This window comes from Castor canadensis, chromosome 9, assembly GCF_047511655.1.
Source record: "Castor canadensis chromosome 9, mCasCan1.hap1v2, whole genome shotgun sequence".
Classification (NCBI taxonomy): Eukaryota; Metazoa; Chordata; class Mammalia; order Rodentia; family Castoridae; genus Castor; species Castor canadensis.
In genome coordinates this window covers 22,589,760-22,607,364 of record NC_133394.1, presented here as the reverse complement: position 1 = coordinate 22,607,364, position 17,605 = coordinate 22,589,760, and the positions used below count along the sequence as shown (strand labels likewise).

General features: G+C 38.2%; 1 protein-coding gene across 7 annotated transcripts in view; it reads left to right on the top strand.

Moving 5' to 3' along the window:
• The window catches only part of Fam13a (family with sequence similarity 13 member A), a 309,967-nt gene that overhangs the window by 119,654 nt on the left and 172,708 nt on the right, over positions 1–17,605 (top strand). For all 7 annotated transcript variants that reach the window (XM_074041354.1, XM_074041353.1, XM_074041351.1 and 4 more), the window contains exon 5: positions 16,236–16,389. In XM_074041354.1, the coding sequence (XP_073897455.1) occupies positions 16,236–16,389 (154 nt within the window). The remainder of the gene's footprint in view (positions 1–16,235; positions 16,390–17,605) is intronic.

The window sequence follows — 17,605 nt, the reverse complement described above, 5'->3', positions numbered from 1 at the left end:
AGTTAAGTAACTTGTACAATATCATGAAGTTAGTAATATAAAGAGCCAAGATTCAAACCTGGATAGAAGGCTTGGACCTGAATTTTTTAACTTTTACACTATAATTACAGAACATAACAAAGACTAAGAGACTACAAAAGAGAAATGATGACAATTTTCTTGCAGGTTAAATGTCTAGATTCTGCCCTAGTGCCTGGAGCATTTTGTTTTGCACAAGTATGAACTAAGCCAAGGATGGTTAATGCTATCTGGCATTTCTTATTTAACCTTGTGGACGGTTTTTCTTTGTAGTTCATAGGAAGAAGCACTAGTCTTATCCCTTTTAGCACACTGAATTAAAAAAAAATCATAATAGACTAAAAGTAGTGAGCATTTGTAACTTTGTGTCAGGGATTCAGCCTTACATGAGCCTGCATCCTAGAATAGATAGAGTAGATAATAACTGAGGTGAGAAAATGAAACATCCTTCTGTTGGGCGTATTTAGGTTTAGTCCAGCCTCTAGGCAAAAGGGTTAACTATGAACGCTATAGTCATTGGCCATCACAGGAAAATGGCCAGAGGTGAGAGAGTTCGTTTTGTGGTGCCAACACCTCACACACATAGTGCCCACCAAGTAACAGGCCTTCAATGTAGATGACAGGTGATAGATAGATAGATAGATAGATAAAGAAGGAAGGAAAGAAATGAATATGAAGGGTTACTTTTGTCTCTAATACTCTAGGAAAAGGTGAAATGGATGTGGCCCAGGAGAGTTCAGTGTTTATTCTGAGAAAAGCAATTACCCGGAATTTATCTATATTGCATGAATATTCTAATTAGAATTTGATCATAGGAATCTATTTTGAAAAATACATCAGGAGTCAAAAAGTACATAAAATGTCTTGACACAGTTCCTCAAAACAATAAAAATGGAAGTACTATATGATTTGATTCTGGGAATGTATATATACATGTATATATCTTCAAAAAGAGATGAATGGAAGAATATTTGTACACCAATATTTATAACAACATTACGGTAGCCAAGAAGTGACAACAACCCAATTATCCATTGATGAACAAATGTGGTATATACATACCAAGGGAATATTACTCCGCCCTAAAAAGGAAGGAACTTGTGGCACATTGTATGATATTGATGAACCTCAAAGACCTTATGCTAAGTGAACTAAGCTAGTTTCAAGTGAGATTTGAGATACCTAAAGTAGTCAAGTTCATAGAAACAGAAAGCAGAATGGTGGCTACCAAGTATGGATTGGGGGAAACAAAGCTGTTTAATGGGTACAAAGCTGTTTAATGGGTACAAAGTTTAAGTTTCCCCAGGCAAAAGTATTTGGAGATCTCTTCTACAACATTGTGAATATACTTTACTGTGTGCACTTAAAATGATTTAAGGTGACCAATTTAATGTGTTTTTTCCTATGAGAATTTTATAAAATGGTATTCACATAAGACAGTTTTGCCTATACAAATGGTCTCCAACTATCTTATTTTCTGTTGCAAATAGCACAATACTGCAGAATGGGTAAATTATAAACAGGTTTGCTTTGGCTCACAGTTCTGGTCCAAGGGCAGGGGAACCATGTCTGGTGATAGCCTTCCTGTTAGTAGACTCCCACAAGACACAAGACATAGCTTGGCAAGAGATAGGGAGTTCATGTGTATCTTCTGGTCTGTCTCCCTCTTCTTAAACAGCCCTCAGGATTCAATAATGGGGACTCTGCCCTGATGACCTAATCTAATCCTAGTCACTACCTAAAAGCCCAACCTCTAAACACTATCATTGGGTTAAGTTTCCCCTCACAATGGGATTAAACACATGAAGCCTTGGGGGAACACTCAAAGCATAGCATCAATTTATGAATCGACCCACGAGGTTTTGACTTTCCAATATGCATTCAGTAGAAAGTGGATGTTAACTTTGGTCTTTCCCTGGGCTGGCAGTATGGGGTAAGAATGAGGCTGTCTTATGCTGAGCAGCAGCAGTGAGCCCAGTCCCCCACAAACCACACGATCACGGGAGGATGATCTGCTGTGTACTGAGTTAGTGTGCGAAGTTGTGAGGATTGGTGCGCTAGGGGTACCGCATACACTTTCAACTTACAATAAATTCAGTTTATGGTGGAGTTGCGTTCTGCTAAATGCATTGTAAGTTCAGCAACTTCTGGATTCAGCTTCCTCCTCAGTGCTTTGGGTAGCCACAAAGTTTAAACATTTTTTCACCCTTTGTAATGTTCTAAATTGGTTGATATTTACTTTCCATTGCACCTCAGTGTCTGACATTTTATTGTAAAAATGAGTATTTGGCTTCACTGAAAGAGAAACCTAGGTATCCTTTTTAATAGAGAAATATTCTGGGGTTAGGAGCACTGTGCACACGGTGAGCGAACCCAGAGTCTGCTTTGGATCACTTTGTGGCTCATGAACAACCAACAGGGCTCTTTCCTTTTTATGTTTCTCCCTCAGTGAAGGCAATGTTTTCCTTACTTAAGGCAAAGAATATTACATATAAGAACAGGAATAGTGTAAATGTCTAAATGGCAGCATTTAAAAAGTATAGGGCAGGGTTTAAAGTACCCTAGTCTTGCCTGTTTAATTAGAAAATGAAAAAATACATAAAACAAATACCAGCATACAACTCCATCCTTATGCGTTCCCTGTTACATATCTTGTTTTATCAAAAGAGCAGATGTGTGCAAGTCTGGTGACTCACTATACCCATAGATGTTGTTCTCTATAAAGTCTTCAGAAGGATATAGCTGTGGCCACTGTGTCACCCGGTCTTTATGTCCTGTGTCAAATACCTCCTCCAGGAGACCTTTCCTATAATACATTTTAACCACAAAACAGTAGACAAACCACCTGCCAAGCTATAGAAGGAGTCTTTATCCTTGGATCTACTTTCACTAGTTTGTATCTTTCTTTTGAAAATAGTTTATTATATTTATATGATATATAATTTATATGATATAAATTTAGGATAGGTGCTCACTTGTCTCTACCCTTGGTATTTTCTGACACACTCTCCACCAGCAAAGAAAACAACAGGTGTTTGGCAACTATTCATTGGATTGATTGAGCCCACTGTTTACATGTACATTAAATTAACTCTTCTGGTTGTTTTCAGTTGTCTAGTGTAGGGAGACAAATCTACACCGTCACTGTACCTAACTTAACTAGGTAGATTGCGTGTACCTTAATTCCTTGTTAACTGTTCGGGAAGTTTTTGTTTGTGTTGAATGGAAGTCAAACCTGTTGAGTTTTCTGGCACTTGAGAAGGTGTTTACAGTTTCTCTTTCTCTTTGGCACTGCCCAAGGGATGTACTGTACAGCAAACAGTTTGCACTGAGCACTCATTTCGTCGGTGGCACACCCACCAGCTGACCCATGTACCACTGTACCTGATAGGCTAGGTGGGAATCTACAAGCTTGGAACATGTTTTTTCTTTTGAGACAGGGTCTGCATCCAGGCTGCCTTTGAATTCTCAATCCTCCTGCCTTAGCCTCCCTAATGCTAGGATTACATGCCTTTGTCCCCACACTCAGCTTGAAACACATTTAATGTAGTACAATATATTATAACAAATTTTGCCCTATTACTTATAAATTTTAGCACCAAAAAATAACCTTATTCCTCAAATATATGAATAAGAAGCCATGCAATATAATTATATGGATTTTTTCTATTTATTTTTAAAACTTTAAATTACCACGTATTAATCGTACGTATTAGTAGGCATCAGTGTGATGTTTTCATACATGCATATAACATGTGGCAATCGAATCCGACCTCCTGTTTTCATATGAATTATGTTATTTCATAATTTCAAATAGTCTGTAGTCGATTTCAAGTTGACTTTTCTTTAGCATGCAGAACGAGAATATGCAGTACTTATCTTTCTGTGTCTGGCTTATATGGGCAGTCCTCTGGTTCTATCCATTTTACTGCAAATGACAGGATTTCATTCTTCTTCATGGCCGGATAGGATGCCATTCTGTATATGTACCCCATATTCTTTACCTGTTCCTCTGTGGACAGTCGCGTGGACTGATTCTGTATCTTAACCATTCTGACTAGTGCCACAGTAAACGTGGGTATAAAGGTATCTCTTTCATATGTTGGCTTTATTCCTTTGCATATATACACAGAAGTGGGGTATCTGGATCATATGGTAGATCTCTTTCTACTTTTTTTGAGGAACCTCCAGTGTTCTTCATAATTAATATTCCCATCAACAGTGAATAAGAATTCTGGGGCTAGGGATATAGTTCAGTGTAGCCAACTTTCCTAGCATGCATAAGGTCTTAGGTTCGATCCCCCTGACAACACACACACACGTACATACACAATCCCTTTTCTCCATATCTTTGCCCAGATTTGTTATTTTGGTGGTGTTGTTTTCTTTGGATCATAGCTATTCTAAGAAGAGTGAGATATTATCTCATAGTTTTAATTGATATTCTCCTAATGAGTAATGATATGAAGCATTTCTTCTATTGAGAAGTACATATGTAGGTAATTTACCCATTTAAAATTGGATTACTTGGTTATTTGTTAAGTTTTTAAGTTCTTCCTGTATTCTAGATATGAGCTCTATATCAGATGAATAGTTGGCAAAGATTTTCTCCCATTCTCTACCCTGTCTCTTCATTCTGTTGCTTGTTTCCTTGCCCATGCGGAAACTTTTTAGTATACTGTAATCCCATTTAGCAATTTTTGTATTTTTTTCTCGTGCTTTTGGAGTCCAATCCAGAAAATTGTTGCCTGAACTAATACCTTACACTGTTTCCCCTATATTTCCTTCTAGTATTTTTAGAATTTTTAAGTCTTACGTTTAGGTTCTTGGTGCATTTGGGGGTTGATTTTTGTACAGGGTGAGAAATAGGGGTCAGGTTTTAATCATCTACATGTGGATACAGTTTTCCCAACACTGTTTATTGAAGTGATTTCCTTTCTCCAGTGTATGTTTTTGGTGTGTTTGTCAAGAATCAGTTGTCAATAGATTATGGATTTACTTCCATGGTTTCTGTTCTATTCTGTTAGTCTGTCTGTCTGTCTTTGTGCTGGTTTTGTTACTGTGGCGCTGTAGTATGTCCTGAAATCTTTTTGCTCAAGATTGCCTTCGTTATTTTAGGGGTCTTTTGTAGTTCCATATGAATTTTGGGGTTTGTTTTCTATTTCTGTGAAGAATGTCATTGGTATTTTGATGGGGATTGCATTGAATTTGTATATTGCTTTGGGTAGTGTGGACATTTTTAACAATATTCTTCCAGTTCATAAACATAGAATGCTTTTCCATCTTTTCATGTCTTCTTCAAGTTCTTTCATCAGTGTTTCATAATTTTCATTGTAGAGATCTTTCACTTCCTTGGTTATGTTTATTACTAACTATTATATGTAATATATATACAGAGCTATTATAAATACAGTTGCTGTCATGACTTCTTTCTCAGCAAATTTATTATTGTTGTGTAGAAAAATCTACTGATTTTTTGTGTTGGTTTTATATCTTGCTATTTTCCTGATTTCAAACATATAAATAAGAAGCTATGAAACATACTTATGCATGTTTTTTTCAAGAAGAAACTTTTCAAAGTAGACCTATTCTTACTACTGTAGGGAAACTTGTATTCATTCTATAAATGTTAAAAAAATACACCTCCCCAACAGAACTGCTTTCTAGTTAGAGATGTACTTTCTAAAGTTAAATATCCTGTGTAATGAAATTATGATATAAATTGATTTTTATCAGTATTGATGAATTACTGTTTTTTAGTTGGACTAAGAATATACAAGCCAAACATCTTCCAGAAGAACCACATGCAACAATGCCACTCACTACTCAAGAATAGAGACTCATATCTTTCACAGAGTATATTTTTACTCACTTTTACCTAAAAAGTATTAGTTAGGGTGGCTCACACCTGTAATTTCAGCTACTTAGGAGGAATATATAGGGAGGATCTCAGTATGAGGTCAGCCTGTACAGAAAGTTAGCAAGACCCCATCTCAACAAAAAAGCCAGGTGTGGTTGGCTCATGTCTATAATCCCAGCTATGCAGGAGGCATAGATAGGAGGATCATGGTCCAAGGGCCAGCCCCAGGCAAAAGCATGAGATTCCATCCAAAACATAGCTAAAGCCAAAAAGGGCTGGAACGTGGCTCAAGTGATAGAGCGCCTACCTAACAAGCATGAGGCCGTGAGTTCAAGCTCCAAAAAGCAAAAAATATTCAAACATAAACCAGTTCCCATAACACTGAAAAGGAAACCTGCATTTGGGCTGTTCTGTAGAGACTGGGGATCCCTCTGGGTTTCTTCCTGGCCTCTGTTTTCTTCCTCCTTTTGTCTCCACGAGATTGCCCACTAAGAAATCATCAGACCCCCACTGAAGTTTTGTTAATGTAGGAAAGAAGTGAATTTGTTGTTTCGCACTTTTGAGTATTTTCTCTTTCTTTGGAGTAGATGATATTGATGCAGCAGAACCATGACATTGCTTCTGGTGATTTGGGCAGGCTGTCTTTTATCCCTGGCTTTCTCCCCTCATAGTGTTTTATAATTGAGATGAATCATCAAGGTTTTTTCATGTCTTCAGTTATTTCTCACTCAAAACTCAGGCAAAGTGATTGTGCTGCTTTTCTCAGGCTTCAGGATGTCGATAACTGGGTTGTGTTTATTTAAAAAAGGAAACAGGAGAGGGGAGAGAGAAATTAACAGCTTATTTTCCTAGAGGGTTTCCTGAGCTGTTTTCATTAGGTTCCTGCAGAGAGAGAGTTCTCAGTGTAGACATTTCCACCCATGAGCATTGCCAGCCAGCACTACTTGGAGTCTGAGACTGCTGCCCTTATAACTCTCAAGAGGCAGACTCCTTTGTTTCTGAGTGTCCAGAGTGTGTGGACAGGCCACTGTCCAGGCTGTGCCCAGGAGAAGGGCAGGAGTGTGGTGGAATGAAGTAGGTCCCAGGCCTGCCTGGATTGGATTTGGCTTTAAAGCCAGCCTAGAGAAGTGACTGTGGAAGACAGTCTAACCCCCTCCAACACACACACACTATTTTATGTTAACCCAGGCAGCTGCCAATCCACTGTCCATCTCTGTGTTCTTTTTCTGGATGTTCTACATAAGTGAAACGATGCAATTTATAGTCTCTTACGTCTGATTTTTTTCACTTACTGTTTCCTTATTTCCCCCTGAGACACACACACACACACACACACACACACACACACACACACACACCCCCAAGGTGCTGGAGCTCGACAAGTACTTGCAAGCATGATGAATACTCCACCACTAGCTGTACCCTAGTCCTGTTTCCTTATCTTTAATAGAAATAATGATGATATTTTGCCTTTTTCCTAGGGTCATTGTAATTATTAACTCAGATCATGGACCAAATTTGTTGGCATTGTGTCCAACATACAGTAAGTGCTCAATAAATGTCTTCTCCTTCTACTCACTTGTGCTGCGTGTTCTTCAGGTTACTGAACAAATTCATGAAAACATATAATGTAATGTTGTTCTAGTCTTCCTTACATTGTATGTTAAATAGGTTTGTGTGTGCGTGTGTGTGATAAGAACCTATAAACCAAGCTAAATTTTTTTTCACCTTGAGAGAATATGTTCTATATTCAGATAGCTAACTTAACGATGTGAATTTTTGGAGCATAACTTGTTTATTCCTTGGGGCTGCCTGAATTCGGGCACGTGATATTAGTGTTCTAAATTTATTTTGAAATTAAAAGAGGTCTTTTCCCACTAGGGAAAACTCATGTTACAGAAGATTTAACCTCCAAACCCAAACTCCTGGGTTTCATGGGTCAGGTCTGGTGACTCGCCCCAGTGTGCCAAATAAAGAAATGAATGATGATGAAGGGCAGAAAAAGGAGGGTTACACATGGCACAGGTATGCTGTGGGAAGAAGCTGAGTAGGTACTTCAACCTATCTTCAGGGTACAAGCATGAATCCTAGGTTTAGACCTTTTTTCTTTTGTCAGTACCAGGGTTTGAACTCAGGGTGTCATGTTTCCTAGGCAAGCACTGTAATGCTTGAGCCTGAATCCCAGTTTTAAAAAGAGGAAGGCTTTGGGTCTGGAGACAAAAGATATGCATAGTTAGACAGTCCTGGCCTGGTTAATCATTATTTCAGTCCTGGTTTGGGGGGCTGCGGTTCTGGAGAAGTTGTTATTGCTGTCATCACTCCAGGGAGCAATCAGGTCAGGATAAGCCTGGTGGGTGGTCGGTCCTGCAGAGGCTCTGCTATTCCCTTCCTTGGGGACAGTTTTCTCTGACCCAGTCCTGTCCTTCCTGCATTCCAAGGTGGCTGCAAGGTGAATAACTCAGAGCAAAGAATGGAGGCAGAGATGTCAGGCTTTTCTCTTACAGTTAGTTGATTTGCGGATCCAAGTAAGGAGTCAGTGCTTTTCAGCAAAAGCTGTTTCTAAGTACCTGTTAAACTCTGCTATCAACAAAACTGAAGGGAAATGTAAAATTAGTTAATCCTAAGTATCCTTAATACTTAATTGTGTGTTGCAAATATAGAATTCTGTGTGTAACCATATATTCTAAACGTAATTCATTCTGGCTATTCTAAATACGTCTAATCTGAAGAAAATCTTTGTGAGAGTCACAAAACTGTAAAGCATTTAAGGCACACGGTAGAACCCATTGCCCTTGCTTGACCTGACAGAGTCAGATCCTGATGGAAGAGAATCAAGAAAACAAGAGCCAGAGAAGAGAACTGTGGTGGTGGGAATTACAGGCACAACCTCCATCCTTTGTGTCTTGTAGCATTTTGAAAATGCTTCTGGTTTCTATCTGTCATTTTTTGTATAGTTGTTTAAACCTGTTGACACTTCAGGAGTCTTCCTGACTCCTCCCCTAACCTTGGTTGTAAGCATTTTTAGGGCAAGAATCTGATTTTATCCATCTCAAAAGTGTTGGTGACTTGCCTAACCTTTGACACTTCGGTTGTTGGTGGATGAATGAATAGATGGGTTTATGAATGGATAGATGACAGCTTTATTTTATTTTATTTGCAGTATTGGGGATCGAACTTAGAGCCTTGTACATGCTAGGGAAGCACTCTGCCACTGAACTATGTGCCTTCTAAACTCTTAGAGGTCAGGTTAGGGCTAACAAAAGTTTCCTGGTTCTTCCCTACTAGCATTTTTCTATGTGTCTTTGGGCTGCTCTAAAGAACTGAATGAGTTTGTGGCCAGAGTCATTTTCATTTTTGCTAATGATAACGTAATTAGCTTTTCTGGAAATTGACACAATGTTCCTTGAATGAAAGACACAGGGATATAACTACCTCAGTGGTATTGTATGTTTCCAAATTAAGTTGTCTTACTTTGAATTCTCCCAAGGTCCACCTTGGTTGAACTGTAGTCAGACTAAGTTCATGGGGGTCTAACTTTTTTTTTTCCCCAGAAGTAGAAAGCCTCACTAAATGTTCTGTCATTCCAAACTTTTTGCCTCTTTGGGTTAGATAAAGCTGACTTTAGTTAGAATTTATCTTTGTTCTCATGCCATTCTTTCTTTTCCTGCCATTTGAACACTCGATTGCTATTTACAACTTCCATACAAGAAGAGGCAAGGCCTGACAATGGACATGTCCTCAATACTTCTGAATGGTACACTTGATGGCTAAATGACTAAATTTATTTAAAAAAAAAGAAAAAGAATCAAGGAGCTGAAATTCAAGTTTTAAGTTTTCTACCCAAGAAAACTTTTCTGTGGTATTCAGTGGACTAAGGTTTACAATAAAGTGTATGTACCTGTACACAGTACAGAGCAAAGTATGAGTAAAGTGGTCTTTTCCTTCACATCTTCACCATGTTTTAGATAAGATTCATTAGGCTCCTGTAAGATTATAACTGGATTGTTGTCAGATTCCAAGAAGCTAGGCATACTGTGACCAAAGTTTATTTCAAACTATTATAAAGATGATTTTCAGACACTGAGCTGTTTTTACCATTTTGATAGCCATTAGTTATGTAACCCCAGTAAGACTTGAAAGTGGGTTGATACTAAATAAAGGTCCAAGATTTCCTTTATTTTCAGTAACATTACATGCTTAGCTTTTGGTGAAAGCCATAAATTTCTTGGTACTTATTTCCAACAGGCCTTGCCAGTGTTTCTTTATCTCATTGGAAGAATTCTAATTGTTCCATCTCAAGTGTTGTTTAGATCAAAGATAGCTGGGTTTGCCTCTAACTTGCCAATTTGGGAGACATTCCCACTGAAAATGAAATGTGTCATTCATGCTACTTACTTTGAAATAGATGATAAGGACATTGATTAATTCTTTACATTTTATTTTATCAGCATATGGCCCATGTATGTACAAAGAGGACAGTAGCTTTTTAAATTAAATTATAAAGGAAATATAAAGATTATGTTTTGCTTCTAATACTATGCAATTTTTTCGATATGCTCTAAGTCATTCATAGTATTAGGCTCTATTGAGAATATAAGATGAATTGGACTTCCTGTAATGGAATAGATGCCTTCACAATAAATCGTGAGGCAACACAGACTCCGATAAATGTTCTGTGATAGAAGATGAAATGAATTCTGTGAGAATAATACAAAAGCATTAATTCTGATAGGGTGGAGGAGATACCTTCATTGAGCCTTTGAAGGTAAATAGGACTTAGTATTTGAAGAAGGGAAAAACTATCCAGAACAAAAAGGTCATGAGTAAAGTTCTGAGGTTGGAAATGTATTGTGTCTTGAACCATAAGGATCCAAGAAGAAATCGATGAAAAATAAGACTGAAAGTTACTTGAGAAGTTCAAATTTTTAATAGTTTCACCCTCATCACTTTGAGGTGACATAATAACAAAGGTGAAGACTAGGACTTCTCTTGTACCAAGTCGTTGGAAAAGTTTCCATAGGTAAGTTTCTAAAATTAGTCCTGTAAGTGCAAAGGGTCTGTACATTTTGCTGACTTGGGTAGAACTCCTACACACTCAAACTCTTCCTCAGTAACCATGCTCTGCAGGCATTGGTAGTCTACCGTTCACCCCTTACCATCAGTCCAATTCTTTAGAGAAACAGAATTTCAGACATGGAAGAGATCCAAGACATCAGCCAGGACAAAACCCAGAGTTTGGAAATGAGGTTTCCAGATTAGTAAAGAGCCCAGGGTGACAAGAGATGTAAAGAGCAAAAGCAGACCTGGTGGCACAGGGGTAGCATGTCTGACTCCAAGAGCAGGAGCAGCCCAGGAGGGCAGTAGCTCTGGCCCTGTTGCTCCTCCCAGTCTACAGCAGAGGAGAGGCACCTGCAAAGGGCTTCACACCGCCTCAGGAACCCATTTCTCTTATCATCGTCTAGCTACTTTGGACAATGTTTGAAACTCCACACATGTTCCAGTTACTTCTGAGTCCTTTTTTTTAAAGCTATTTTATTTTATGTTTTATTATATTATTATTGTAGTGGGGGTACATTGTGACATTTATAAAAGCTCTTACAATATATCATAGTTGAATTCACCCCCTCCATCATTCTCCTTTATTTCTCCTTTCCCCATTCCTGGAATAGTTTCAACAGGTCTCATTTTTCCATTTTCATACATGAGTACACAACATTGCCACCATATTCTCTCTCCTACACCCTTTCCTTATATCCTCCCCCTCCCACTGGTACTAACCCCCAGACAGGACCCATTTTACCTCCCTGTTTTCTGTTTTTGAAAAAAAATCATTTTTGTTCATTTAAGATAGCTCTACAGGGAGTTTCATTTCCATGCATATATGTATCATAACCCAAATTGGTTGTTCCCCTCTATTTTTCTCCCTTCTACCTTACTCCCCTTCTTATGGTGATGTCAACAGGTTTAAAAATTCTATATTCATTCTTGTAAAGAAAATCCATCAACCACATTCACCTTCTTAACTTCCTTCTGGATCTTGTGATTTAACAAGGGCTGATGGCTGTCACAATGACTAATTCTTCTAGGATTGCCACTGTAGAGTTACTGACTCATCACCATCAATCTGCTGATTTAATATCAGCCACATCCTGTATAAAAATTGACAGAAATCATGAAAATTTACTCAGATTTTAAATCGGAGAATTTTTTTTCACCAAGAATTTGTTTGCTTCTTTAAAGTAGTGGCCCTTTCAGATGAACAGTATAGATCTTTTTGACAATGATGCTGTCACTCTGCTTGCGGTTTAGAAAAAACTCATTTGCTCCTTTAGCTTACTGTTCTTCTCACCCCTGTATTGTTGACATTTTTTTGTAAAACACATAAAGAAATATTTTATTATAATCTAATATGGGAAATTATTTTTTTTGGTGATACTGGTGTTTGAATTCAGGACTTTACACTTGCTAGGCAGGCACTTTACCCTGTGAGCCACTCCGCCAGCCCCTAATTTGGCAAATTTTTTGAGAATTCTTGAAAATGACAGTAATGATATCTCAAATTTCATAACTTCTGCATATCACTTAAATTATCTCTGATTTTATCATTGTAGGCTTAATATAATTATCTTCACTATTTTGGTTGAAACCATGAATCTAAAATACATTGAGACATACTCAGTTATCCAGCAATTAATTTTTTAAAATTACTTATCCACCCAAATGATTGGTGTCATCATGTTAAAAGTCGGATATTTGAAAATATCTGAAAAATTATTATGCATTTTTTCTAACTGATTTAAAGTATTGGCTGTTATTCAGACATGGTTGAGTAATTATTGGTGCAATACTCTAGAACTTTCATTTATGAAGTTGCATGTTTTCTTAGTGCTTTAAGAAAAATGACTAATTCATCAGTTGGATTAATAAGTAGTACTGTTTATAAAAAATCTAACCTGAGGGAAAGAATGGATACATGCATAATGTGAGCTGAATACCCAGAAACATCAGTATTTCTTAAGAAGGTGGACATTGCCAAAGGTGGGGCCAGGCACAAAAACAATTCTGGAAAGTTTAGTTTCTACTGACTCACTTTAATTCTAAGAAACATTAGAAATTTTACATTGAATATTATCTTTTAAAAACAAATCTTCTGGCTTTTATATGTAACATATAAATTAATATAGACCAGTCATAATACATTCAGAGACAGGACAGTACAAATTTAGAAACTTATGCACCTATTTTTTTTTTTTTTTTTTTTGCAGTACTGGGGCTTGACTTCAGGGCCTTCACCTTGAGCCACTCCACAAGCCCCGTCTTTGTGAAGGATTTTTCAAGATAGGGTCTTGTGAACATTTGCCCAGGTTGGCTTTGATCTGCAGTCCTTCTGATCTTGGCCTCCTGAGTAGCTAGGATTACAGGCGTGAGCCACCAACACCCAGCTCTTAAGCAGCTTTTAAAATGATTTTAAACCCAGCCTTGAATGATTGTTTTCAATAATAGATTTTTAAAAATTCTTTCTTTTTGGCAAGGAACTACCTAAGGGTGACTGTCCCAGCATGTCAGCACTTTTAATTTGTCAAACATTAAATTAAGGATAAAATATCTGCATGGAATTCATGTGGACAAGACTAGGCAGTTTGATCAGGTGATAACGTGGTTAGGTACTTTCAGGCCTGGATAAATAAACAGGTTCTAAGGGTTTTCATGAATAAAATGATGACAATCCAAACAGAGGTTATAAATGAAGAATCACATTTTACATACATATTAAGCTTTTTCATTAATGACTTAGATTAAGACAGAACACTTCACAGTGCTTCATTTTCTCTGGTTTCAGATACCCTCAGTTAACCATGGTCTGAAAATATTAAATAGGAAATTTAAAAAATAAACACTTCAGCAGTTTAAAATTGCATTCTGTTCCAAATATTATGTTGAAATCTTATCTTGTTCTGTTCCATCCCACTCTGCACTCAGGATGGGAATCATCAGCGTATCTACACTGTATACGCTACCTGCTTGTTATTCAGTAGCTCTTCCAGTATTCAGATCAACTGTCAGGGCATCTCAGTACCTGTGTTCAAGTAACCCTTATTTTACTTAATAAGTAAATGTGCCAGAGTAGTGATGTTGAGGAAAGAGAAAGAAATTTGTGCTAGCTTTACTGTCATGCCTCAAACTGCAAAGACTAGGTCCACAGTGTGTGGTAAGTACTTAGTTAAGGTGGAAAAAAGGCCAGTAGCAGAACATTTCACTGGTCTGCAAAGACTGAATTTCATATGATGTAACATTGTCATGAGAGTGACATCCTGCTACCTTTGCAGAATTCTATTGGTTAGGAGCCACAGCACCCAAGGGGAAGGGATTACACAAGGGTATGACTCATTGGGAGTCACACCTGTAGGTGGTCTAGGAGGCTAACCAATGGCCCCCAAAGACATCAGCTGTCAGTCCTTAGTGATGGAACTTGTAAGTGTTAGCTTATGTGGAAAAGTCTTTACAGGGGTGGTTGAAATAAAAGGATTAGCCTGGATAATCTGAATGCAAGCATGGTATCCCTATAAGAAAAAGGCAGAGACACACACAAAAAAGGCCTTGTGAAGAAGGAGCAGAGGAGGATTTGTAGGTGCTGGCCTTGACTAAAGACTGGTGTGATGCAGCTGTAACCAAGGGATGCTGGCAGCCACCTAAAGTGACAAGCGTCCAGAAACAAATCCTTCTAGAGCCTCTGAGTGGTATGACCAGCCAAAGCCTTGATTTTGGACTTGTGGTACTGATTTGCTCTTTGGTCCTCTGGAACTAGACAACAATACGGTTTTGTTGTTTTGAGCTGCCCGGTGTGTGGTAATTTTACAGCAGCCAGAGGAAATTAACGCAGAACTTATTAAATGATATCTAAGTATAACTTTTTGAATGCATTTCACTGGTTACTCAGTGAGGCCAAGTTTTCTTTCATACTGTGACTATTTAGGCGTTTTCATCTGTGAGTTTTCCAACTCATATCTTTTCCCTTCTCCCCTCCCTCCCTCTCTCCCTTTCTTCCTTCCTTCCTTTCTTTTTCTTCTTCCTTCCCTTCCTCCCTCCCTTCCTTTTTTTCATGCACTTGGGGTTGAATTCAGTACCTTATACTTGTGAGGCAGGCATGCTACCACTTGAGCCTTGCATCCAACCTTTCTTGATTTTAGGTTATTTTTTAGGTAACTTTTTGTGTTTTTGTCCAGGGCTGGCCTGGACCACAATCCTACTACCTACAGCCTCCTGTGTAGCTGAGACCTCAAAACACACCACCATGCTCAGCTTACTTGTTGATATGGGGTCTCATTAACTTTTTACCCAGAGTGGCCCCAAACTATGATCTGCCCAATTTCTGCCTCCCAAGTAGCTGGGATTATAGGTGTGAGCTCCATCCTCCACCTCTCTTTTTCTCTTTCTTAGCTTAGTAGGTGTTCTACACATAGTCTAACTACTAATCCTATATCAAGTGTACATATTACTGAAGAAGACACTTGTCTTCTCATCTGTACCTTGTCTTTTTTTTTTAATTTGTGTTGTGTTTTACATTCATAACTGTTTTCTACTTTTTTTTATTATGGAAAATTTTAAATATACCCAAACAAAGAGAACAGTATAACAGACCTTCTATATGCTTGCTACTCAGCCTCAACAATAACTGTTACTTTTCCCAGAAGTATTTATTTTTTTCCTTTAAGGTTTGTACTTTTTGTGTATTACCTAAAAAATCTGTAAGGGATAATGTGGCCAGATATTTCTGTTATGATAACACTCATTCTTTTTCACTTTTTTTGTTTTTGGTGAGATTGGGGTTTGAACTCCGGACTTCACTCATGCTTGCAAAGCAGGCTCTCTACTGCTTGAGCCACACCTCCAGTCTATTTTGCTCTGGTTATTAGTCTCTATTGCTCTAAAATATTAGAGATGTGGTCAAGTGAGCTATTTGTCCAGACTGGTCTCCAACCATGATCCCCCTGACACAGCCTCTCCAGTAGCTAGGATTCAGATGTGAGCCACTGGCACCTGGCTTCTTTTTCACTCCTATGTAAGTGTTATGATGTGTAACAATTTTTAATATATTCAAAGCATAGCAGCACCAGTGTTAATCTATATCTTCTTCCTGAGTAGTCAGACTTTCCCTCAGCAGTGTAAGCTGTTGACTCAGATCACAGGAACTAGTTGTCCCAACAACTTCACACACTCACCATAGGGCTTGTTGGAAAATCCCATGTTCCCTAGTAGGGCTGATCATTCAGGAGGTGTCAAAATATAAGTCTGAGACAGATATGCTGTCATCTTTGTTTTTATTAAGCAATTTCTCTCCTTTTTTTCTTAATTCTAGTGTGCCAACTGGGCTTGAAGGCATGAAAGAACAGGACCTTTGCAACAAGATATTGGTTGAAATCCTAGAAAATTATAACACCCTGTTTGAAGTAGATTGTACAGAAAATGATAACCAGAGCTGTGGAAACCTGGCTAGGCTTATCTTGGTAAAAGTAAGTAACTTTGCTATTTAAATTTCAGTATTGCTGAATTTATATTTAAATTATTCTTTATCATAAAAATCCATTATAGATATAACTTTAGGCTATTTCTGTGTTTTTGTTTTTGTTTGGTCTGGGGGTTGAACTCAGGGTGTTGTACTTGCTAGGCACTTGTTCAATCACTTGAGCCACACCTCTGCCTTTTTTGTATTCGTTGTTTTTGTGATAGGGTCTCACTTTATGCCCAGACTGGCCTGGGATCTTCTATTTGTGCTTCCCCTACTAGCTGGAAAGCCACTGCATCTAGCCATTGGTTAAGATGAAGTCTTGTGAACTTTTTGCTCAGACTGGCCTCTAGCCACAATCCTCCTGATCTCTACCTCCTGAATAGCTAGGATTACAAGCCTGAGCCAGTGCACCTGGCCTTAACTTTTTCTTATGAAATCTATTCCCTCTACCAAATGTTTACTAAGTTAATATATATTCATCTAAGATTCAATAATAATAGTGATTTTATGTTTTCCAGTAGTATAAAACCATCTCAAAAGTATTCATGCAAGCCCAGTGCTTGGGTCACTTGGCACACTGACTTTTTTTCTTTTTTTGATGGGACTAGAATTTGAATTCTGGTCTTCACATTTGCAAAGCAGGCGCTCTACCTCTTGAGTCCACCTCCAGTCCAATTTTGGTCTGGTTATTTTGTTTGTTTTTATGGTTGTGCTGGGAGTACATTGTGACATTTACAAAAGTTCTTACAATATATCATAGTCGAATTCACCCTACTCTGGTTATTTTGGAGATGGGGTCTTGCAAACTATTTGCCCGGGCTGACCTGGAACCATGATCCTCCCAATCTCAGCCTCAAAAGTAGCTAGGATTACAGGTGTGAGCCATCAGCACCTGGCACACTGCCCTTTTTCTGGAAGCCTGATGCCACAGTAGGATATGTAGGTTTGCCTGTGTTCAGGAATGCTGGCTTGCTACCCAGATTCAAATTCCTAAAGACAACATTACTGTGTCTTTTTGTCTCTCTTGTGTCTGTCACACTTTTAAGATCAACCTCAGATTTTAAGTCCAATATATTAGTTCCTGATAACTATTATCAGTAAAGGACAGTATTTTGAAGACCTGTGAAGGTGTCCTTAACTGTGCTACCCACATCTTTTTATGTATGGACTGCTAGTTGCTAACTTATCCTTTGCATGTAAGGTAAATGCAGGTAGGTCTC